This window comes from Ylistrum balloti, unplaced genomic scaffold (genome assembly GCF_031769215.1).
Source record: "Ylistrum balloti isolate Yb309-2 unplaced genomic scaffold, AGI_CSIRO_Ybal_v1 Utg370742, whole genome shotgun sequence".
Lineage (NCBI taxonomy): Eukaryota > Metazoa > Mollusca > Bivalvia > Pectinida > Pectinidae > Ylistrum > Ylistrum balloti.
In genome coordinates, this window is record NW_026782437.1 from 1441631 (window position 1) to 1463116 (window position 21486).

The 21486-nt window shown below is 35.2% G+C and overlaps 2 protein-coding genes across 2 annotated transcripts in view; both read right to left on the reverse strand.

Moving 5' to 3' along the window:
• LOC132557987 (neuroglian-like) overlaps nucleotides 1–14143 on the reverse strand; it is a 108654-nt gene extending 94511 nt beyond the window's left edge. Inside the window, exon 1 of the mRNA XM_060222518.1 lies at nucleotides 14065–14143. Within this exon, the coding sequence (XP_060078501.1) occupies nucleotides 14065–14143 (79 nt within the window). The remainder of the gene's footprint in view (nucleotides 1–14064) is intronic.
• Nucleotides 14144–20859: 6716 nt separating this feature from the next.
• On the reverse strand, nucleotides 20860–21216 carry LOC132557952 (uncharacterized). The gene has a single exon (XM_060222480.1). It carries the CDS (start codon nucleotides 21214–21216, stop codon nucleotides 20860–20862), a length of 357 nt encoding a protein of 118 aa, XP_060078463.1.
• Nucleotides 21217–21486: the final 270 nt, after the last annotated feature.

Genomic DNA, 21486 nt, shown 5'->3' on the forward strand with positions numbered 1-21486 from the left:
CTCCAGAAAAGGAATTATTTTGTGTCAAGAAAATTATTTTTATGAAATGAAATTATGAACCTCTAAACTTTTTTTTCCACTTCCTCTCCTGATTACTCACTGACAAAGAGCTATAAACTGGACTGAGAGCTTGACTTGAGATTTGCTTGCAACTCCCTTGATGTTTAAGGTTACTCTATCACATAATTCTACTGCCCCTCCCAATCCTTTGAAAAAACATCATCTATTCCAACTTTCGTACTTGATTAGTTTACCTGCAGGGTCCCGACTGTTCCCATTATTACAGGCCAATCAGCTTTTAGGACCATGCTCACCATTCCCTAGGTCGGGAACCAAGATCTGATTGATAAAAGCTTCTTTTGATGAATTTCAATATCAAAATTGTGCTTATTACAAATCATGCCGGTGTATATAAAATATTGATAAATAAGATTTTCTCTGTGTAATTTAATGATTTTGTAAAAGACCAACACTAATTTCCTAAACCTTGACAGTTAAAAAACACAAATTATTTATATGATAGATTTCATCGTGACATTTAAGGAAAAGTTCATACGCACACTTGCAGTGTTGATGTGATGATTGGCTGTCAACATGTTGTCAGTTTCACTCCCAAACTATTGGAATGCTTTTGAAAAAATATGTTAAAACATAGAAATTTCTACCAGTTGAACATTCACCTACCAGTAGGGGCCTAATCAATAGAAAAGTATGACATCAAAATAATGACAAATAAGTATTTAAGAGGCGTCAGACCATATAGTCTTCTGTAATTATCAAATTATCACTGTTCGTTCATTCGTACCCTGATTTCCTGCCTGAAATTTTCTTTTTTCCACATCCAGACGGTTGATTTGGCTTAGACGCCATTACAATAGCCCAGAGACCCTACACTTCCGTCAATTATGTAATCATACGTCATATCACAGACAATGAGATCAATTTTAGAGTTGTTTGCTTTCTATTCTACCTTGTAAGTATGACCTTTGCTATTAATGCAGTCCTATCGGCGATTGTACTTTCTATTAATAATGCTTTAAAAACGTACCCTATTTTCTCTGCTACTTTATGATATCATGGGCTGTGTAGAGTCACTAAAATGTGGAGCATTTTAATTTTTTTTTCTTAAGTTCGTCTGTGACGTTAAGTTGTGAACCATTCTACTGACTATAAACAAACAATTGTCTGATATTGGGAGATATACAACAATACAGATAAATGGGAAATGTCTGATATTTTTAATCTTTCATCTTTCTTTATCATTTTTGACCTGGTGAATTGAAGTAAAGTATGCCAAGACTATTTGGGTGGTTAGGGTGGGGTGGGGTGGAGGGTGGGGGCAAAAATCACTGTCATCTGGGTTTTAAGGTATTTTTAGGCCTGTATTTTTTTTTTTAAATTCTGGTTGCATAAGGTTTCATTTCTACATTTTGCATGTGTAATTTTTATATTGAAAATCAGTTGCATTATGTAAATTGTTAAAATTTCAAATATTATGTCTTGTTTTATTATTCATTTCTCCCATTAACTTAAAATATTGGTGACATACTGAATCACACCACAATATAAAATATGTCCTTCAGTAATATGCTCGTTATCATCAATGTCATGCATTGATCATTCATAAAATTGCCAATTATCTCCCTTTTGTTATCTCACATGCTGCCTTCATACAAAAGAAACATGGAAGCGTTGTCGCTCCATTTGGCCAAGTACATACAAGTAACAACCCATCATAATTTTCAGTAATTTGCCGATGGTGAAGCGTGTAAAACATTTCCGTAAATTGTAACTGGCTTGATACTGTCCTTACATTGGAGATTAGCCTGGGATAGCGTTACCAAGGCCTCCGTTGTCAACTTGACTACAAACAGGTGCCGTCCACAGACCGTGTCGTTTTACGGTGTAATTACAGACTATAATACTAAATGAATAATGACAAAGTCTTCCTAGGATATTATCAATGTCTTGTTAGCACAGAACGACACCCTCCAACAGTCTTCTTTAATTACTCTTTCTGAGAAATCTTCATCAGGGTGACAGAGGGCACTATTTCTCATTGATTGTTACCCTTTAGGTTTTACTGTATATTTCAAAGGTGGTTTTACTATTTGTAAAGTCAATCTATTGTAATTTCTTTTTCCAATCATATGTCATAGATCTTAATCCGACAAGAGAATGAAGATATTGCAAGCTGAATATCTTGATGTTCCCAGTCTGATGTTTAAATGCATCCTTCATTCAAGTTATTAAAATTAAATTTTAATTTATCAAATTGACTAATGATTCTTGAAAAAATTCAGAAAGAACAACTATAATGATATTAAAATGGAATGAAGTCCCCAATCCAGCATGCATTGAAGCTAAATTTTGCTGTTCTTATATATATCTGGTATGCTTGTGGTTTTCCTTTTTCTATTTTTTTCCGTTTTCAAGAATTGAATAAAACTGTAAAATAAAGACACATTTGAAATAATATCAATTGAGAGAAATCCAAGTCTGTTTCCTACTTTTGGTGAAAATACATCTTATTTACTATATAAAACTTTTGGAAAAAATTAGAACCACCAAGAGCAAAAAAAAGACAAGAAAACCTTTTACTATATTGCAATGATTCAAATTTATCGAGTCATGAGGTCATTCCTTAAGTGATATCATAATGATGTCACAATGGCTTAAAGGGTTTACAAAACATTAAAAAAAATTCATATCTTATAATATTACTCAAAAAGCTTTCGTTTTCTGCCATTACTAATCTCTTTGTAAGTAATTTAAAACAAAACCTATATGACTAAAAAATCTCCTTTCATTTTCTGCCATTACTAATCTCTTTGCAAGTAATTTAAAACAAAACCTATGTTGTCACTTTATATTCTTCTGTGGGGGTCTGTAAAAATATACTTTATTGTGTGAAAGCAAAAAAATTCTGTTTGAAATCGCTCAATTTCATTTCTCTAATGGAGACACAGAATAAAGTAAAGTTGGTGTGTAACAATCCAGTATCATTTTACAGATCACCCTCACAGCAATAGTCAAACTGGAGATAAACATGACAGTGCTACAAGTGTTATTCTAAAAATGTAAACATTTTATGAAGCATAGAAATATACGATTATAGGCCTAGGCTCAATAACCCACAAGGCTAACCAAGCTCTCCATCACTCAATTCACTTCAATTTGGTTTTAAAAAGTAATGTGGAAACATGAAATTGATGATATTTATCTTCCTGTTGTTTATTGCGAAACAAGCGATATTGATCAATAGCATAATGGTTACAAACACTTATGGGAGTAAGATTTAACACGTGTTTTGTATTTCTGATGTATCTGCCGATGTTAAAAGCATTCATATTTTTTTTTTTTAATTAAACATGACAAAAAGTACTATAAAATCTTCTTTCCTATGCATGGACATAGAAATCATTTGCCTTATCAGAAATTAGGTTTTCAACAATTCACTGAATCTATAGCCATCCTTACAGCTAGACAAACTGTTCTCTTACTTCATTGATACTAATACTCAACTTACTATTATTAAAGTAACATTTGTATACAAAACAGCATTGAGGCAATGAACACTTTAAACAAAAATCGTAAAAGTATTCTGAAAAAGGTAGGATTTATTTTAGCAACAGCTGGTGCGAAAGTGATCATCTTGGTAAATTTTGTAACAGCTGAAGATTTCCTTTTGATCAAGACAGTGAACTAGCTTGAATTGCATTTTAAAAAAAAATCAACCATCAACTGAACAGCTGTGTGAAAATTACAGTTACAATTTGTGTTCAATGACAGATGGTTTAATTCCATGTGATTGAAAAGTGTCAGAATTGTTAAATTGATGTCTGGACAAGTGCAGTTGTTGTCAGAGAAATTTAATGTTTAAAACTATACATCATCAAAGCAATGAAGTGAAAACCTGAGCAGTGGATACACAACATTGATACCAGATCAACTTAACAACTGTAACCTTTTCACAATTATCAGAAAATCAAACAAGTAAGTAAATCAATCAATGAATACAAAAATTCATCATTAATTGATTATCGATTCCCTTCCTCAAACTGATATTTTCACCGGCAACAAATCAAAGTTGTATTGTAGCTGCGGTTTTCTCAAGCTGACAAAGATTTTTCTACCACAGCTATGTTGAGGCTTTGTGTCTGATATGTTTTTAATGAAAATGTATTTCAAAAAGTGTGTAAACCATGGACAGCTAAATACAAAGTTAATCAATGCTATTAAGATCATTTCTGAGTTAGAAAAGAACTTTTGAATATAAATCTTTAAATCTTGTAGCAGAATAAATGTCACCTCCCCCATCACCCCTCCCCCCTCCCCCTCTCCCAAAAAAAAAATATATAGCACATGTTATCAGTACATCTACTTTCAAGTCCTAAATTAAATTGGTATGAAATATTACACAGTACATCAAATGTTTGCATACAAAACTAGTTATAAATAGATTAAAAAATACTTCAACTTCTGAGAACTGTAGGGTTTTGAAACAAACATAAATCAATATCACTATATTATACTGGCAAACTTTAAAGGGGAGAAAGTTGGAACCAGTTTTATTGTAAATTGGGTGTGTAGTTACTATATAACTGACTATCCAGTCAAAAACCATGGGGGTAAATTTAGAAGGTTTACATTTCTATTGGGTGCATTGCTCGGAGCAATAATAATGCACAACACTTGGCTAGCTTTGTTACCTACAGATTACAAATCAGAGAAGCTGTAATGTCATAATGCGCTTGTCGAACAGCATTAGTAGAGAGGTAATGTACCTTGAGGGGACAAGAGGCCAACACAGATTAAGCAATGACATAATTCAGTAACTCCTATCTCCCTAAGGATCTTGCCCCAATCCCTGATCTCACATCAGGTGTCAGGCTGGACCATCTGTGCCTGAGAAACTCTTATCCTGGGATAATGACAGATAATGAGGATGACAATGTCTTGATCTTCTCCAATGGGATTTCCGTGGTGGTCACTGGGACGTATCATTCTTGCACCAAAGAAAGTTTTGCAAGGAGGAAACACCGGTTAGAAACCTTAGGGGAGAAAAAGATATTAAGCACGGTGACATTAAAACCTAAAACCTAGGACATGTGAGAAAGTGGACATGAATACTAGCGACCCTGAGACATAACATGAAGAGTTCCCAGTGGGTCTTACTGGAGACAAAGCCCAAGGTCATGGGGGTAGAACACAAAATTGATATAGAATTCCTTTATTTAAAGAGACAAAGTTGATTTCCTTTAGACATGCTCTGTACAGAAGATGGCTTTTATTACTGATGGAAGTCACAAACATAAAGATCATTTCCTGTTGTCTACAAAGAAAACAAACTTTACACAAAAATGTTTTTTTTTTCTTTGTATGAAATTTGAGTTTGAGAAAATACTGTGTACATGAACTGTTCTAAAAAATGATGATTTTATAGTTAGTACCGACAGCAATGTTTTAAAATTACCTTTAGTCCTACCAATGTCATTATTTTAGTCCCAGGGGCATTTATTGAGTGATTTACAATAATCCCATTACCTTATCCTTCCTTATAAACACCCAGGTCAACTGGTCAAAATGGCACTCTAACAAAATGCTGGACGGAAGCGTACATCATGTTGTGGGTAATTGGCATGTAGATGGTAGTTGTGCCTTACATCAGCGATGCCAGTGATTACCAAAGACATCATAGTGGCTGGCAGGCCGCATGCAGGCGATCACCTTAGATAATTACAGTCATTTTCTATAGACAGGCTTCTATTTCCCTTGAAATGAAAAATCTGATTCAATTCATGGTTAGACTAGATTGAAAATCCATTCAAATTATTGCCCAAGACAATAATCTTGTTGTTGCGAAAGTCTTCATGTTTACAATTCTGTACAGAAAAAATAAACTCTTAGTTAACGTTTCTACAAGTTTTTGTAGAATATTCAGCTCTGTTTTCATGTATCAGTGCCCTCACATGGCTGTTCTGAAGTGTCACTCTAAACACATTCAGAGCAATGATTTCTGTGGAAAACGAGTGGATCATCAGTAAGGAACTAAAAAAAGACACAGTGAAATTTTTTCTGTTAAGACACGATAATTGACTCTGAACTACATTTAGTCAGTGCTAGTCCAAAATTGGGTCGTGTATATTAACATTAGAACCATGCCAATGATACCGCATTAAGAGATGTCAAAAATATGCAAGATGGTAAATCGTTATGAAAAGTATTTTCATCAGTTCAAAATTATATCAAAACAGTTCCTTCTAGAAATTAGCTCTTTCAACGTGTTTAACAATATCAGAAAGTTAAAAAACTAGAACAAAATAAAAATATTCTGATCCGAAAAACCAGCTATTGTATTATAGATGTTGTCAATTGATGACGGTTTAGCTTTCCTCAGGGACATTCTGTAAGAACTCTCCACCTAATTATCTGGTTGCTTATCACCCTTCAGCAGAAAAGACTGTTATAAAAACCACGTATGTGCTTCATTAACAGTCTGCTAATCAGCTTACAGCCACTTTATACCTTCTTTTTCCCCACAAAAATCAGATAATGCATCTGATGAAAGCACTGGTTATGAATTTGAATTGGAAACCACAAGCTAGCTAACCATACATCATGCTTTGAAAATTTCAAGGAATTAAACGTGGAAATGGAGAATCAGTAGAATTACCTACACCAGTGTGATAGTAAAGAAAATCAGAAAATCTAGAATCCTGACATGATAGTTGCCATTGACTTGATCTATTCCAAGACACGAGATGTGTGAGCTGACAGCAGAAGCAATCATTAATGTTATATAGTAAGAATAAGTGTAAATTGCAAGCATATGCCTACGGAAAATGAACTGATGGAAATTCCATTTAATCAATATCAATTGAGTGAGGTTCATAACGCCTCATCCCCACTGATGTACCCTGATGGCCATTTCCGCCCGCTACACTAACCCTGAAGAAAGAGAGCGTGGAGTGGAGTGTGCTGCATGATTATAGCTAGTAGGTATTTGTGTGTCAACTCTACTGGATAAAACACCATTTTTATACGATCACACGATGTCAGATGTCATATCCACCATTCCAGTTTGTACGCATGAGTGATCGGGTAATTCTCTTTTTATGAGATGAAAAATAATTCCACAGTGCATCACGTCCAGTGAAATCAATGTCGCTCTATTGCTCGTGTGATTGGTCAATAAAAAAAGAAAAAGAAGAAATAATCTTCTCCCGATTCCAGTGTGGTCTTGACAAGATTTACTAACTAGCTAGTTATACTGTCCAAACTGTCATGATTGTCCACTCAACTCTGGACAGGTCAGTTGTCAACATGTCTAAATCTAACACACCAAGAAACCATATAGCCTGCTTGTTGTCAAGTCAATCTCCCAGCAGAAATTGACTTTCTTTCCTCCATACTGACAGGTTGTTCTTCAAATACAATCAAACTCTCATAAGCATGCTGACTTTCCAGAAGCAATGTGTTTTCTACTTGCTGACATCAATTCAGATCCCTTTGAAATACATACATAGCATATGAAAACTGTATAATATCAAATACATCATAATTTTGTTTCTTGTTATAACATAGTAAATATTATAAAAAAGGAAAATTGAATCAGGACACTCTGTGTGCACAGTAAGATATCTCATGTGATATTCAGCTTCACCAAGACAAAAGGAAGCAAACCATTAATGCACATTTCAACAATCCAAAATGTCAGAAACAGAACAAATTAACAATCCAAAAAGTCGACTGATTGTACAAATGAACAATCCAAGTGTCAGGATAGATAATCCCTATCTGATTCTGTAGAAAAAAATGACCTATATGAGCTGATGTTCAATAAGTATAGGTCTATAATAGTCACAGCATAACAGATGACCTGTCCCTCCCTATCAGGTCAAGGCTTCAAATTCCTAACTTCATGTAAGGAACTGACAGCTAGATATCCTAGCATACAATGAACCCAGTGGTCAGTAGCACTGACCAGCAGAATGCCATTATGGTCTGAAAGTCTGGTCATCTTGTCCTAATTCTACTAAATGATGTCCGAGTTACCATACCCAGCTAGAAAAACAACAAATGCCACCTTTCCTTGTTGGAGACTTGATGTATAGATTAATTAAGTAACAGAATTGTCATATGTCGCAGGCGTCTCCAACTTCTACTCTAGTTGTGTTTTGGTCAATGATCATTACACTGTACAACAGAAACAGTCTCCAGACACTTTCATTGGACATTGATGATGGAGTTACTGTACAAAAAACCTCTAACATTCTCCATAATGGTAGCTAGGACACAATATCCACGACAAATGTTTTTTTTTTTAGAAGACTTTAACACAAATTGACACAATACTGTTCTTCTGTAACGGTGCCTATTGTATTATATCAGATTCTGATCAATGCCTGTATAGTGTCTGTGTTGTATCCTTCCTATCAATTTCGGAACTGTTCTATCATAGGCCCCTATGTAAAGTCTACCATCTATTACATCTTCAATAAAATTCAATCAATAATATATATGTGGAATACAACTGCAAATAAAAGATCATGCAGTTTCTTATTAATTTGTTTAACATTTTCTTTCCAGATATTATAGTAAATTTCACATGTCACATGGACATTCAAAATCCTCGGCTCTTATTAGTCATTTTGCAAGATAGGATCATCATTTCTCCTGTCGTTATATCGACAAAGTAATAGGGTCAATGTTCTAAAAAAAACCCCAAAAAACCCCAATGTTGCCAAAATTTCATCGGAAGAATGGCTTGAAAAAATGAAGTGCCAATAGTATTGTCTTTAAGCCTGCATTGTGGAGCATGTGACAGCTGCTTTAGAAATTTTTCTTGTCGCACACTGTAATTATCTCAGATGAAACCAGCATTTTCATTATCAACCATAACCCCTTCTCAGCAAGCCCTGTCGCTGTGATATTGTAATTCACTTGGTTTTTAACGCTTCTCTGACCAGCCAAGGTCGGTTTCATTTCTTTCTAAATCATTTTTGAATGGTTGCAATTTGAGTTATGGCTGCAACTATTAAAACATTCTAGTTGGTCTCGTCAAGATTCGCGACATAGTCTTTCTTGTGAAGAGAAAATGTTATTTTCTCCTCAGAAATAAAATTGCCAAATCAATTTAAGATTTTCAGGTCATATATCATGCTGTATTATCAATGGAGACCCAAGCATCACTGGGTTCCTCGAATCCTCGTAGTGAGCACCCAATAGCTAGGAATTTATGCAAATCAAAACAAAATCTAATGCTAATTTAAGAATACCAATTTCGATCAGTCCTTACACGAAAGTAACATTTAGAAGAAGAAAAAAAAAACTAGAAAATGTCTGTAAGACATGAATGCCCCCGCCCCCCCCATGTGAAATAATAGTGAAAGGTCCGAAAGAGATGATTTTGTTAATTTGTATGCAACTATGTACAACTTAAGTTTCATACTTAAATTGACAAGTTGATTTAACGTACATGAATTTGGAATTTTGTTCTCTGGAAAAAATGAGGGAGTATATTAGTTCCTTATGCCTTAAAACCCACAAGTACCAAATTATGTAGAAATAAGATGATGTTCCTCTTTTTTGAGTTATCTCCCCCTGGTGGCCATCTTTTTTTAGAATGCCGAGAAATTCAACACTGCATGAGGTCTTTCCATACTTGATATTTGTATGAAGTTTCATGAAAATTGCCTTCCGAATGAAGTTGTTAGGTGGTATATACTGATTCGGGACGCGACGGGACGGGACGGGACGGACATGGGCAACGCTATATGCCCCCGGCCATAAATGGCGGGGGCATAATTATCCATGTTCTAGTACTATTATAAAAGACAATGAATGTATCGGGACTACGGATGTTTATATACCAAGATATATTAATAAATGACAAGTACGACTACCACAACAACCTTCTTGTCATCTGTCACTTTGCTAGCTTTTTCCATGTGTATTGATAACTATAATAATCAGCAATTAAACATTTGTGTCTGTATATCTAACCCACTGGATCTGATGGTGAAGACGCATTTGTGGATTGTGTTTCTATACCTGTATATAATTATTATCATTAGCTATATGACATGGAGACTGTGTTTGTATCTGTATATAATTATTATCATTAGCTATATGACATGGAGACTGTGTTTGTATCTGTATATAATTATTATCATTAGCTATGTGACATCGAGACTGTGTTTGTACCTGTATATAATTATTATCATTAGCTACATGACATGGAGACTGTGTTTGTATCTGTATATAATTTTTTATCAGTGATATGACACTGAGGCTGTGTGTCTGCATCGGAATATAATTTTTTATCAGCAATATGACATGGAGATTGTTTGTCCGCATCTGTATATAATTAATCAGCGATATGACATTAAGGCTATGTGTGTATCTGTCTAATTTTTTCATGAGTTATATGACATTGTGCATTTGCATGCATGTATATCTTTTTTGTTTCAGCGAATTGACAGTGATGAAAAGAGGGTTTATATATAATTTATATAAAATGAAGATGACATTAAAGGTTTGAGTAAGGTAGTGTGTTTCAGTAATGATGAAAGCACTCCCAGTTGATCTGCGTATGACACATATGTCTATCCTAGCTCTGGTGACACATTGCTATACAGATAACCAGAACACAATCACCAGCAGATCTCTCCTCATCAGCTCTGTGATACCTTCTGGTCATAGAGATAGAGACCTGTAACAACTCACTCCCAATAGACTAACTCGTTATATTGAAACACGTTTTTCAGAGATTGAATGATACATAATACAATATGCCACCATTTAAAAACCACTTATTTTTGATCAAAATGGATTTCTAACCGGAAACTTAGCAATATATCTATATTTAAACCTTAAAATGACACCTTGTTTTGACAATCATATATTTACACTGTTACAGTATTCAGACAGTATAAATATTTTCCAATTCAATAACAGTATTTTAGCTGAAGCCGAAGGTGGTTACTAAAACTAACTGTGTTTACAGTCCAGTAAACAGATCACTTCTATTTGAATTCATCCAGGTGTAGTATTCCATAATTGTTAAAACATGTTCAACATTCAATTAAACAACTACATTCTAAGGTCCAACAACAACGGGACTTTTCTATTGTACAAGACTTTCCATATCACCATCAACATCAATGTTAGTTCTGTGTCAAATGGAACGTTTCACTAGCTACAATATTGGCAAAAAACTAGAATCTTGAATATGTCATGATTCAATTACGTTCAATTTGCAACTAGCCACATCTATACTGTTGTCAACAACTGGCTCGTACCACTGAGAACAACTGTCTCCATCCCTACCTCTGTCAACAACTGTCTCCATCCCTGCCACTGTGAACAACTGGCCCCATCCCTGTCACTGTGAACAACTGGCCCCATCCCTGCCACTGTGAACAACTGTCTCCATCCCTACCTCTGTCAACAACTGGCCCCATCCCTGCCAATGTGAACAACTGGCCCCATCCCTGCCTCTTTGAACAACTGGCCCCATCCTTGCCACTGAGAACAACTGTCTCCATCCCTACCTCTGTCAACAACTGGCCCCATCCCTGCCAATGTGAACAACTGGCCCCATCCCTGCCTCTTTGAACAACTGGCCCCATCCTTGCCACTGTGAACAACTGTCTCCATCCCTACCTCTGTCAACAACTGGCCCCATCCCTGTCACTGTGAACAACTGGCCCAATCCCTACCTCTGTCAACAACTGGCTCCATGCCACTGTGAACAACTAGCCTCATCTTCATATCTATTAACAAATGGCCTCATCCTTGCGATTTTCTCCTTTCATAACTTGCACTCTCCCCTATTCCTTTCGAAACACTCATCTTTGATGTCTATCCTTACTTCCCTGCCACAGTCAAAAGCCATATTCTTTGGTTATCTCCCTTCCCTACCCTACCAAATGACACCCTCCATTGGAACCTCCTTAACCTTGCAAACATAATAGCCCACTGAAATAACACCACCTCCATCAGTAACCTTCTCATAAATGGCCATCTTCATTTGACTGGTTGAGTGCTGGCCTTCCAAACTTAAGATGATAATCCATGATCTGTAGTTTGATGCTAGCTACCTACAGTTTTTTTCTCTATTTCTCATGAAGCCAATGAACAGCCCTATTCATGCGTCATGGTTGTAACTTTGGGCAATTGCTCTGGATGGCATATGACAGACCTCTTGGATGTTGTTCAGTGAGGTAGCCACCTGCTGCCATGTTGTGACCCCATCATAAAAGGACAGGGCCAGTTGACGGGGTGATGGACCAAGCAAATAAATAACTGTAATCATTAGACAAGAAGTTAGACACCTTTTGTGGATCATCACCTAGTTACACAGTATGGCATACAGAGCCACAAAGTTCCATTAAATCATGTTTGATTGATCAAAGAAATCCCTGTAGAGAATCCCTGTGTCAAACTTGTCTATCTTTAATGTAGTCCAAAATATACTGGATACATAACTGTCTAACTTGTTTAAGTATTTTGAATGAGAATAGGAATTTAAAAATAAAATACTCAAACTGGTATTAGTGTTTGTGAGTTACTTTTACGAAAAAAATGTTTTTAAATAATATAACAAATGCATTTCTTTTCAAAATTTTGAATATTTTAAAACATTTTATTGAAAATATTATTCAAGGTCATTGTAACCTTGAAGATTTTGATTTCATTACACAGCTTCAAAACAATAGATGCATTGTAAAGTTGTTGGCTTCTGTACAAGCAACCCGTAGCACATTCACACACAGTTTAAATCCCAACGGATTGGACCCCCATTCAAATTCTATAAGCATGAAAGAAAATGTGTGGCTCTGAGTTGGATGAAATATGTATAATTCATCATCTAGATAACTGCAACGAGAAGCTTCGACAAGCTTCATCATGAGCTGCTCTAAATTTTCAGCAAGAAACATGCTCAGAGATACTTTAATATAAGCTCTACAGAGCTTCATTAAATTTTCAGCAAGACGCATGTACCAAGAAGCCTGACAAGCTTTCAGGAGAAGCTTACATTTCAAGCCATAGACATGTACCAAGAAGCTTTCTGATAAGTTCTCAGCTCCTGTAATTTTCTTGGCCAGAATTGGCACCTATAAGCTTGTCTCATTATATTTATATATACTTATCTTTAAACACCACAACATATTACCTATGATAGGATATGTGATAATCAAATTATGGACATTTTATTTCTGTATATGTTCCAACAGACAACTCAAGTTGATGTAAAAGAATTGCCGAGAACATAACTAATTATTAATATAATGGCACCTTGGGATACTGTATTTCTGTGTTTCCAGTATCAAAGACAAAGGCTATATTGATGCATGGTGTTTCTACATCAAATCATTAACAACTTCACATTTCTGTGGAGGTATCGAGTGTTGATTCCTTTGCTAGCATGAAGAACTACAACGGTTAGATAGCTGAAGGTGGAGGACCCTGATACGCCAGGAAAGCCCACAAGTGGAATTATGTTCTCAAAGACAGATACAATCCACATCGCCACGATGGTTTGTTCTGTGGAGAGTATACTGGTATAATATTGTTTAGTATTTTCAAAGAGGCCTAAATTTACATGCAGTGTAATGAGGCAGAGTGAAAATATCAATCATAATCTAAGGGGAAAAAAAATTCTACACAAGCCGAAAATTTTAATATTTCTTTTTATAGATTCAACCATATCATTATCATGGATTATCGACTTTGAAAATTAAAGTATTTTCCTCTGTGAAACATCTAGAAAAACATTAATTTTCTGCAGTTCACATCGTGACTGAAAAAAAAAAAGTTTTCAAATATGTAAAGATGTTCACTCATCATGAATCTGCATTTAAACACTTCCTAATACTTTTAATATTTCCCTAATACTGTCTATAATACGTAAAACTGATTCAAACTTTTGGTACCTTGTTAAGATCATCTTGAGAATTTTAAATCATGTCATTCTGACAGTTGATATCAGAATAACTTTATTACTGTCAAAAACACCTGAAATAAAACTTGTATAACATTGACAAATCCTCTTACCTGCTAGAGTAGTGATAAATATCCAACTCCACAGCAGTACATCCCAGAATTCAACGATTTTCCACATCTTATTCCTCATCCTGTATTACTGCAACTGATCAACCCCACTTGATGTTCACACATTTCAAACCTCAGATTGACGTCTGCTCGTCCACATAGAATGGAAAGAAAAAAATTCTGATAAAAAAAATTTGATTGAAATTACATTATGATCCTTAATTAATGATGTCTCTAAACGTTAATTTTACATTCAGTATCCACGTACAAGTTCCTGATGTCTGCTTTTCCACACAAAAAAAAGTTGATAATGAAGATCACTTGTTTGAAATAACTGCATTACATGATAATCTGGATCATAGGCGCATGTTATTATTCACGAGCGACCACACTTCTCCAGTCAAGCACTTTTATCAAAAAATGTTCCAGTATTAACCACTGTGTTACCGGTTTGTCAACATGTTCAATGGAGTAACTTGACTATACACACAAATGAATACACACACACGACAGATCTCTATTGGATGTGATAGCCTTCGGGGGTTGGACAGATGATAATAGTAGGTCACGGATGACTTCCACCCATACAAACTCAGTTACACCAAAATATGACAGAAAAGGCTCCTGATGAAGGACAGGACACTCTGCATTTTCCGTGTGTCACTGATTCAACTGAAAATCTTCACACATACAAATACAGGAAAACAGCATCAGACTCTATTTCATTAATTCTGTGCCGAAGATCCTACATCAGCTTCTTCCTGTTGTGTCAAGGTATAAAAAATTCATCTCACTTCATTATCACATTAACATCCCGATACACCCTTGGTCTGAGAGATCAGCGAGTACGCTGGATAGTGTGTCCAAACACACTCTGTTAATATACCAACATAGAACTCAGGTAAAACATCAGTCCACTATTCTCCAATACTGCATTAAAACTACTTGTATATTGCGGTGAGCGCTCTTTGTGTTAAGCCTGCTTGCATCCATCCACCGGAGTCACTCAATGGATCGGAGAGAGACAATGTGACTCACATTGGACGTTCGTAGCAATGGAATGATCTTATCGTGAATCTTGATGAATCAATGAGTGGGTTCAGTTAATCGTTCAAGCTTTTAATTTCATTTATTATTCCGTAGTAACAGTATCTGGTATCTTCTTATTGTGTTCATTTTTAAGCTACTAATGTAGTGGGGTGTTGTCGGTCGGGGGTAGACACGGGCCACGCGCTGTCTCGGTCAAGGGGTGGCATGTATGTTTGACTAGGGAAAGAAAAACCCTGTTGTTGTCACATTGAGAGCGACAGCAGATACTGGCGTTGTCGCTGGGGTTATGTATTGACTGTATTGACGATCAATACGAAGAGTATTAAAGCGACTACCAACATGTGAGAGAAATACAAAAAGCAGGATATAAGCTAACGAATGTACAAATGATGACAGGAATACAATATACTTACTCCTGTATAACTATACCTTTCTACTGCTCGACGTTTGGGCTAGAGAATCAGTGAAATCAAGCCTCTCTGCTTGACAGAATAGGGTTGAAATTGTATCTGTAAGCGTCTACCAGCCTCCTTAAACCACGCTGTTAACAACCACCCTCATCAACACTTTCACACCTCATTACTAGACTTGTGCGTTCCATCATAATTCTGCCATTATTTTGTGTGAAATGATGTATCTAGATTTTAAATGGGCGACATAGAATATAGAAACATCAAACGTATATATAGATATTTTTAGGATTCATAAAAAGGCAAAAGGTTTGGTTATATATTGGGAGTGTATATAGGTTTTATACCATACTTGCTATTCCTGTTTATGACACTCTCCGCATCGAACATCGAACATCAGCCTTTAATGTCCTCATGAAATATTTTATCATAATCATCACGGAAGTGTGATATGAAGAATATTATTGGAGTATATATATGTTGTCTTATCCATTACCTATTTATGACAAGATTATCCTGGTAGTCCCTTTTCTCACTATACAAAGCGATAATTTACAGAAACAAAATCGTTAAAGGCATCTTTTTATGTTACATTTTATCAGCTTTCCCAAAAGGAAAATAAGTTCAGATTTTTTTGAAAAAGCAGAGAAGCAATAAAAGGGAAAAAAAATATATTGTACACTCACTTCAATTACAACATTATTTCACACTAGCACTTATTAATTTATCCAAATCTCCTGATTTGAATGAAAACAAAATAAAATGAAAATAATGAAAAAAATTGATACTTAATTAGATAATTGTATAAATTTTATTCATTTTCCAATAACTTTGTTCGGAAATGAAAATTGGCACTGTCAAGTTGCTATCGGCAAAGATCAGCGATTACAGTTACCCAACATGGCATGGTATCCATATAAATTAATGCACACACGTGGACTAATTTTGTTTCCTTAAATTTTTTTAAATTACTAAATAAATCCTGTGTTCTCCAATCAATATGACCTGAAGTGCATGCAATGTAATTATAGAACCAATGACATCTGGTCGAGCTTGGAGCTTGGACCCCCAGGCTTGAAGCCACTTATAAGCAGCATGGGTAATGTAAACTAGATCGAGGGTACCATGTAATGTTAATCTGTAATAATGGTAGCTACCAAGCCGGGAAAACCATCAAATCCTACTTCTCTAAATGACAGCAAATTAACTCCCGAAGAATTACAGAGTGCGAGAATTGTCCTCACCTACCATTTATGATAAAGATGTTACAAATATTTTACACCTGTCCTATCTACATGAACTGGCCTTTTTTTTTTAATCACATGCACTTTTTTTCTCATAATACAATATTATAATATTCATAATATTTTTTAAACTGATCAAATCTTGAAAGATAAAATTGTTACATTTCCTGTGAAATTAACATTATGCAAAAGATGCTGAAACATAACCATTATTTGTAAAAATGATTTGAACATGTGTTAACAAATTGAACACATGTGGTCATTGTATCCTTATAGTTCCAGCTTTTTCATGATAAAACCTTTCTCTAACATAAAGCAACTTGAGAAACACAAAGAAAGTTGTTGGGACAAAAAGTTCCCTAAATAGCTATAGTACAGGTAAATTAAAACGATTCATACATCACAGTAGATCTTTATGTGGAGATTGTATCCCATAATAAACAAGATGGGTGGCTCGACTGCATAAGAAGCTTGTTATCCGACACACACTCTAAATCAAATAATACATTTTGGTATATGAATAACAGAACAAGGTAAAAAAGTAAGCTGATGTACCCTGAGGAGTTAAAATCTCAAGTGCTTCCTCTCACTGACATCAATGACAGACATTGTGTAGAAATCACCTAAGGTGAAAGGTCACAGAAGGAAATCAACAGTGCTGATTGTAACACTATTGGGAGAGACCTCAGGTGTCAAGTGACTAAACTATAACCAGCCTACAGCTTTGTCAGTTTTCATTAAAGATCATTTCATCATTATCTTTTTTATATATAGAAAAAAAAAGATTAGGTAAGATTCTAAAACCTATGCAAAAACATCTTTTTTTTTTCTTTCTTCAATTTTTTTTTTGAAAATCTGATAAAGAAAACTGAAGCACAAACATCTACCAAAATAACTAAATGTTAGACAAGGATATTTTGATTGATGTTCTAGCTGTCAATAGTGTCTGCTGCATATTTAACTGTTTATAATTACATTGATGTGAAGGTGATTTAATTTTAACCTAGCCCAGATCTGATTGATATCAGGAAATTAGTGTCTGGAGAAAGTGAGATGAAGGAAACAGACATCAAGCTAACAATACTTTGTATTTCTAGGCCCAGGTAATGGAGCGTGAAAGTTTGTAAAAGGATCTTGATGGGACACCCTGCTCCCTGTTATAGCTATGTTTCAGAAGTGTTGGAAGAAAAAGCATACTTTTAAAACCAGTTCCACTTAAATCTTCTATTTTTTTTTTTTGAAAAATCCAATATGTTTATTGTTAAAACATTACACAGATTTTTCTGGCAACAAAATTTATACATGGCTCCAAACACAGCTGTAACATTTATTGACATTTTCCATCTATGTAAATTTGACTTCTTTCTCCACTATTTTTTCTATTTATTTTTTTTTTTGTAAATACAAACAATGGTTTATAACGAAAGTGGTGACAATGCTGATGCCTTATATAGAAAGAGAATCATTCTGTCTGTCTGGTTTGGCAGTCAGTCCATATCACAAACAAAATTACTTACAACTCTGTAAATGTTTTCCACAATAAAAATGGCACCTATATGGACAGCAAAGCTGTATCGCATAAACACGGAAAAACATACGATTCTTCATACATTTTCAGTCCAAGCTAATAACTATAAAACAGGAATGATCTCTCCCCATCTTTTAATTTAGATTTATTACACGATTGATATGAACGTCTATCACATCTATAGTCTTTAATGCAGAACAGTATCTTTGTCTATTTGTGGGTATATGTATACTGCTGAGATCGACAGGAAATAATTGAATTCTATCCAGTAATATCAATAGCTAGTGCCACCATGGCCACAACACCATCACCCTCGACGACTGAAGATCGCAGCTTTCATCAGTATCTATGCCACTACATTTGCCACAGACACAAACTTATCAATGCGAATTAACTTCCTCCATTTCAGGAGAGCTGATTTGGATATTTCTACAGGGACAGCATCATTATCATTCAATTTATCCATTCCATATGGTTATCATATTAACGGGACCGGGAATTTCGGTGTAAAATTTCAGAGATCTATGTCAAAACACAGTTTCTGTCCCTTATAGCCATATAAGGTATCAAATAAATCTAAAACATTAATTGTGAACTGTTTGCTTAATAGCTTTCACAATTTTTCTCCGACTTAGAAAAAAAATGGGAAAGCCTTACTACATTCACTAGGTCTTTTTAAGTGGGATTGTCTTGTAATTATGGATCAATTATATAACGAAGCTACAAGCTATTTCTGAACACAGAAAAGCTTTATCATTGTCAGAGTAGTCTATTTTCAATTAAAGTCACTGTGACATTGACTTTCCTCCTGCTGTCACCTTTGACATATGATATAAACTAAAAAAAAACCATCCAAGTTATATCTGTTTTCCTGTAACTTGTAATTGATTACAACATGGTTTCAGCACTACCAACATTGGAAAGAAAAAAATTCTTTAAAATTTAATCTTGAGTAAAGGATGTCCTTGTGACAACATCTTTTTGTTAGGTTGTCCTGGTAGGATCATGTAATATGACAATTAATACTTGTTTGTCCTTGCTCATTTGCTGTGCGAGATTCAAGTGTTTTTTTCATTTTGTTTTTGTCTTTTTCAATTTCCTCTTTTACTGGCTCTCTCTTCTTAATGAATGTTACTACATGCTTGTGATGGTGCCTCTCTTTTATATGTGGCAATACCTCTCTTTTATATGTGGCAATACCTCTCTTTTATATGTGGCAATACCTCTCTTTTATATGTGACAAAACCTCTCTTTTGTATGTCACAGTACCTCTCTTTTGTATGTCACAGTACCTCTCTTTTATATGTCACAGTACCTCTCTTTTATATGTGACAAAACCTCTCTTTTGTATGTGACAATACCTCTCTTTTATATGTGACAATACCACTCTTTTGTATGTGGCAATACCTCTCTTTTGTATGTGACAATACCTCTCTTTTGTATGTGGCAATACCACTCTTTTATATGTGACGATACCACTCTTTTGTATGTCACAGTACCTCTCTTTTGTATGTGACAGTACCTCTCTTTTGTATGTGACAGTACCTCTCTTTTATATGTGACAATACCTCTCTTTTATATGTGACAATACCACTCTTTTGTATGTCACAGTACCTCTCTTTTATATGTGACAATACCTCTCTTTTGTATGTGACAGAATCTGTCTTTTGTATGTGGCAATACCACTCTTTTGTAATTGACAATACCTCTCTTTTGTATGTGACAGAACCTGTCTTTTGTATGTGGCAATACCTCTCTTTTGTATGTGGCAATACCACTCTTTTGTAAGTGACAATACCTCTCTTTTGTATGTGACAGAATCTGTCTTTTGTATGTGGCAATACCACTCTTTTGTAATTGACAATACCTCTCTTTTGTATGTGGCAATTCCACTCTTTTGTAAGTGACAATACCTCTCTTTTGTATGTGGCAATACCACTCTTTTGTAAGTGATAATACCTCTCTTTTGTATGTGGCAGTACCTCTCTTTTGTAAGTGATAATACCTCTCGTTTGTATGTGGCAGTACCTCTCTTTTGTAAGTGATAATACCTCTCTTTTGTATGTGACAGTACCTCTCTTTTGTAAGTGATAATACCTCTCTTTTGTATGTGGCAGTACCTCTCTTTTGTAAGTGATAATACCTCTCGTTTGTATGTGGCAGTACCTCTCTTTTGTAAGTGATAATACCTCTCTTTTGTATGTGACAGTACCTCTCTTTTTTATGTGGCAGTACCTCTCTTTTGTATGTGGCAGTACCTCTCTTTTTTATTTGACAGTACCTCTCTTTTGTATGTGACAGTACCTCTCTTTTTTATTTGACAGTACCTCTCTTTTGTAAGTGATAATACCTCTCTTTTGTATGTGACAGTACCTCTCTTTTTTATTTGACAGTACCTCTCTTTTTTATTTGACAGTACCTCTCTTTTTTATTTGACAGTACCTCTCTTTTTTATTTGACAGTACCTCTCTTTTTTATTTGACAGTACCTCTCTTTTTTATTTGACAGTACCTCTCTTTTTTATTTGACAGTACCTCTCTTTTGTATTTGACAGTACCTCTCTTTTTTATTTGACAGTACCTCTCATGTCTTTGACAGTACCTCTCATGTCTTTGACAGAACCTCTCATGTCTTTGACAGTACCTCTCATGTCTTTGACAGTACCTCTCATGTCTTTGACAGTACCTCTCATGTCTTTGACAGTACCTCTCATGTCTTTGACAGTACCTCTCATGTCTTTGACAGAACCTCTCATGTCTTTGACAGAACCTCTCATGTCTTTGACAGTACCTCTCATGTCTTTGACAGTACCTCTCATGTCTTTGACAGAACCTCTCATGTCTTTGACAGAACCTCTCATGTCTTTGACAGAACCTCTCATGTCTTTGACAGAACCTCTCATGTCTTTGACAGTACCTCTCATGTCTTTGACCGACTTTCTTAAAAACAATTTTGTTTGTGACAGCTTCAGATTTTATCTGTGACCATTTCTCACCTCTATTTAATATGGGACAGTGACTCAGCCATTTTTCATGAGATTGCCTATTTTGTCTTCGACCACTTCTATTTTATATATGATGGAGCCTCCGATACATCTCTATTTTGTCTGTCACTCCCTGCATTTCATTTGTGTGAGACAGACTACCTTTAGAGTGCATGTAACAGTAAAAACACAGTAAGAATTCATCATCTA

Excerpts from the sequence above, each read along its gene's own strand:
- LOC132557952 (XM_060222480.1), bottom strand. The coding sequence starts at position 21,216 with ATGAGAGGTACTGTCAAAGACATGAGAGGTTCTGTCAAAGACATGAGA.